Raw genomic sequence first — 4,304 nt, forward strand, 5'->3', positions numbered from 1 at the left:
TCACTTCCAAAGTTCATGAACTTTATTTTTCTCACTGCTTGCCTTATTTTTTGAGGCAATAAGCAGATAACTGATGACAAACAGCATGCAAAGTGTAAATTTGTCTCATGTACAAGCATGTTTTTGTGCAAAATATAAGGGAAAGAAACATACTTCTGAATCTCTTAACTGTTGTGATTTTACATAATAGAAGGTGTTTAATTTTTTTTACAATAAATCCAGACACTTAATGGACCAGAATGATCAGTCTTCCTCATACTTTTCCTGGTCAATAACTGGGGACTAAAATAATAACAGCATGCAACAGACTGTCCAAATCTGATTTAACACCCCTGCCAGAGACAGGGGCACAACATTGGTAATGATTTTGTACATTTTGATTCTACTTATAGCCCTTTCCACATGGATGGGAACACTAGCTAATGACTGTGTATTTTCAACTTCTTCCTCGTTAAACTGGACTTTATCAAAAAGAAAGGGAAGTATATTTAAAGTCACTCCAATTGGTTCCAGTAGATCTTTAATGTTAAATCCTTTATCTGCCATGCAGTCATCACCCTTTTCCAACAGCTCTAGAATTCCACTTTGTTTTGTGATGTCCTTATCTGAAATACTACCAGTGTAAAGATCAGAAATAAATACAGGAGCACCAGAGGGTGCAATTCCTAACAATCCCTTCATAGTTGTAGTGGTTTTGTAAGAGGAAAAACACTGACTTTGAGCTCGCAAGGATGATGGTTTGCAAATCTTGATTTCTGTACAGTCCAAAATGCACCTGGTGGCTGGGTACCTTTCTTTAAAAGGAATGGGCATAGTTTCCTCAATCAGGTCTTTGCTCTGCCAGATGGGAATGGATCCCAATTCAAAGTACAACAAGTTAATCCAAGAAAGGAATATTCTTGAAACTGTTGACATTGACATTTTAAAAAGGTAAGCTAGATGCTCCTCTGGGAAGGCATGTCTTAATCTGACAAGAGTTAGAAAATACTCATCAAACATCGACAAACTTCGAGGTCTTCCTTGACGTAGCTGATCAGGCTCATGCTGGTGATTTTCATCTGCATTAATGTCAGATCTCCAGTATTTCATATCCTTACATCTACTGACAATAAAGTTAAACTGCAAAAACACAGTCCAGTTTACAATACCTGTGTAAAATGGAATTAACTGGTCCTGTTTACGGAAGTTTTCAGCAGAAAAACACATGTTTATCCTCCTTTAAGACGCAAGCAACCTATTGCTCTCCCTTTTCCTTTTTGAAATGCTCAAACCGTTCACTAAGTTCTTTCAACTGGGCTTTTCTTTTTCAAGATCACTTTGCAGTCTGTCAATAGCAGCTTGTTTTCTTTCGCAGCGCGGGCAGCTCTTTCGTTGCCATTTCTTCCGTGGCGCCTTCAAAGCTTCACCTTTACACTTTCCTTTGCTTACAAAAGTACTCCGACATTGTTTTTCGATAGACCATTTAAAAATAGTTGAAACAGAACCTTTCTTCAGAACAATTTTCTTGCCTTTTCCATCTTTGCTAACTGTGTAATCATCCTCGCAGAAGTGCTTTGAGCAGATGCGTGTGTTCTCTGTAACAGCGAAATAATCTCCCTCGTCGCGGCGAATTTTAGCAATCCACTGGTCTTTTAGCTCTTGTTTCTTGGGAAAACAGTGAAATCGAAGGTTCTTATTCTTCTTTGATGTAGCATTACAAAAGGGGACACAACAGCTATGTGGCATTTTCAATTTTTGTAAATCTTCCGACAAAAAATGGCAGAAATCGATCTTTGCAACTCTAGATGTCAACAAACTATACCCCCAGTTTTCAGTCCTCTCTTGGCTGGCGCCATTTTGGAGAAGGGTCTATTTATTTAGAAAATCTAATTCAATTTTCCAGACCTACTTTTAACTAGACTGAAAACAGGTTAAAAGAAACGCATTATTTAACTATGTGCTACACGAAATAATTGACTGAAAATCTGGCTTTTGGAAGGCGATAAGTAGTCCTTTTCGATCTCCAAAGGATTTTTTGGGGAAATGATTCGGAGTGATTTAATCAAATTTGAAAACTGGATAAAATGCGCTGATTCGACGATGTCATTAATTGGCTGGAAATGTAGACATACACACAAATTCAATTGTTTCACACTTGAAGTCCAGTGTACAATTTATTTAACATAACATCCTCTTACCTTCATGTCGCTGTATCAAAAAACAGGGCTGCAGTCCTGCTGAGTCCTGAAATTGTTGCATCGATCACTTAAAAGCAATATAACTTGGCAGAATAGTGCTGTGCTGCCTCCTGATCATGTGGGGTTTTCTGATTCGAGGTTTCTGTTCCCATCTCGTTGAAAATGAGGCTGTAATCACTTTACGTAACTTTGTTTAAATATAAGTCTTGAACTGAACAGCGAATCAGATGCGGGCAAAAATGTGGCTATTTCAAGGACATATGTCCCTCGATTGACGGAATAACGGAAATTTTAAATTCAAAACGAGGTGAACTGAAATCGACAACTGTGGCAAAGCAACTTTGGAGGGGAGGTAGGGGGGTTGTGTTCGCCTTTCACGCACAAATTTTGACAAAATTCACGTGCCACTCATACTTTTAGCAGTTTTTAGCCATACTTTTTCATAAATTCAGGAATCACGTATGTCTTTTAGTTGTTTTTCACCTGTCACACAAATTTTTGCCTTCATCACGTGTCCCGCATAAACCCTTGGACTGTGAACTAATCGTCTGTTACTGTGTCAAAACTGAGTCTCGTTCAAAAATTTATTCACTTTTATTTCCATTATTGCGAGATTGAGAGTTTCAGTACTACCCACCCTAGCTCTACAGATATTTAATTTTATATTAACTCTTCTCCAGAGGCTACACCCAACTCAGGAAGACTGTGGCCAGGAACCTGCCACGGCCCACCGCTGGAGTAATCATTGAATGATTGATTGACTGATGTTCTGGAATTTTCAGGAATGGTCCGTGTTCCTCGTTTTATTGAAGCCCGTTAATTGCTAATTTATAGAAATTATAGAAATTCTTTTTAAACTGGCATTTTACTAGTAAAAATATGAATAACAGCATTGTAAATTTGGTAATTTTCTGGTTTCAGGACACTTTCCAAGAAAATTTCCATATCATTTGTCTCACTTGCGAAAGTTTTTTTGTTCTTGTTTTTACCCTAGAGAAATTTTCACCAAGCAAGCAGTAGCCCTCCGCCTCATTTAAACAAGCTGGCAGATAATGCGATAATTTCTGGCAGATAATTTCTTTCAAAACAAAGCCAGACAACACCCAGGGCAAACAATGGAATTGGCTTCAGCGACAGAGAAAGACAGTGATGAAGAAAACAGTGAGAAAAGAAGCAGGCTGTTTCATTGTCCAGAGGAGGGGTGTGTCAAGTCCTTCCAGCAATATTCGCCGTTTGAAAAACAGCTAGCAGATTGTGACACAAGTATGCCCTAGAGCACGAAAACCTTGTACAACAAGGCGATGATAATACACGCTGCCAAACTGGGGCATGGTACTGGTGTCGTTCCAGAGACTGTGGATGGAGATGTTATCTTATTGTTGCAGGATAAAGGTCCAGCACCACCGATGGGATGTGCTCTGAAGTCAGCAACAGTGACAAGAAAGAACCTCATGGCTACACAAGAAACCTATCTTACAGAAGTGTTTCAAGATGAACACACCGGGCAAAAGGCTGATACTGCTAACATTTCAAAGGTAATGTGAACAGCCAAGCACAACAATAGCTCCAGTATCTTTGAAAAGGATGACCTCCTCCACTTTTGCAAATAGCAGGATTTTATCTTGCTTGACAGCTAAAAAAACTTATAGCATTGGTAGTGAAGACATTCAAGACTTGACTGAGTAAGCAAGTGATGAAGACTTTTGCCCTTCAGCATCCAATCGTGTTTAAAAAATATAACATCTGTGCAATTGTGTGACAGTCGAAGCTGTCAAAGTTTTCCGTAGGGATGCTGCAGGAGATTTGTACCGCACTTGAGCTAGATGTATCTTCAATAACCAGCAAGCGCAAGCACTCCTATATGGATATTTTGCAAAGATTAGTTGACAAGTGTAGTTCTAAAACAATGAACTAAATGGCTTGAATTCCTGGCCTGTGAAACTGAAGATTCGCATCCTGACAGCAAACCTTACGGATCACTAAAGTACCTCGGTCATCCGCTGCAGACAAACAAGAGAGTGTTTCTTTTCAAGCCGTCGGCTAGCTCCTTGGGCAAGAGTAGTAATTAACTGATTAGAAGGGTTGGTCCTTTCAAAATCCACTGTACAACATCAGTAATTGGAAGTG

General features: G+C 39.1%; 1 protein-coding gene across 1 annotated transcript; it reads right to left on the reverse strand.

The window, feature by feature from the left end:
• Nucleotides 1-251: 251 nt before the first annotated feature.
• On the reverse strand, nucleotides 252-3,842 carry LOC145487594 (uncharacterized). The gene has a single exon (XM_081466413.1). It carries the CDS (start codon nucleotides 1,204-1,206, stop codon nucleotides 283-285), a length of 924 nt encoding a protein of 307 aa, XP_081322539.1. The 5' UTR covers nucleotides 1,207-3,842; the 3' UTR covers nucleotides 252-282.
• Nucleotides 3,843-4,304: the final 462 nt, after the last annotated feature.

Source organism: Orbicella franksi, chromosome 5 (genome assembly GCF_964199315.1).
Source record: "Orbicella franksi chromosome 5, jaOrbFran1.1, whole genome shotgun sequence".
Classification (NCBI taxonomy): Eukaryota; Metazoa; Cnidaria; class Anthozoa; order Scleractinia; family Merulinidae; genus Orbicella; species Orbicella franksi.

What these genes read in the sequence shown, in the direction of transcription:
- LOC145487594 (XM_081466413.1), bottom strand. Translation starts at nt 1,206, where the DNA reads ATGTGTTTTTCTGCTGAAAACTTCCGTAAACAGGACCAGTTAATTCCA.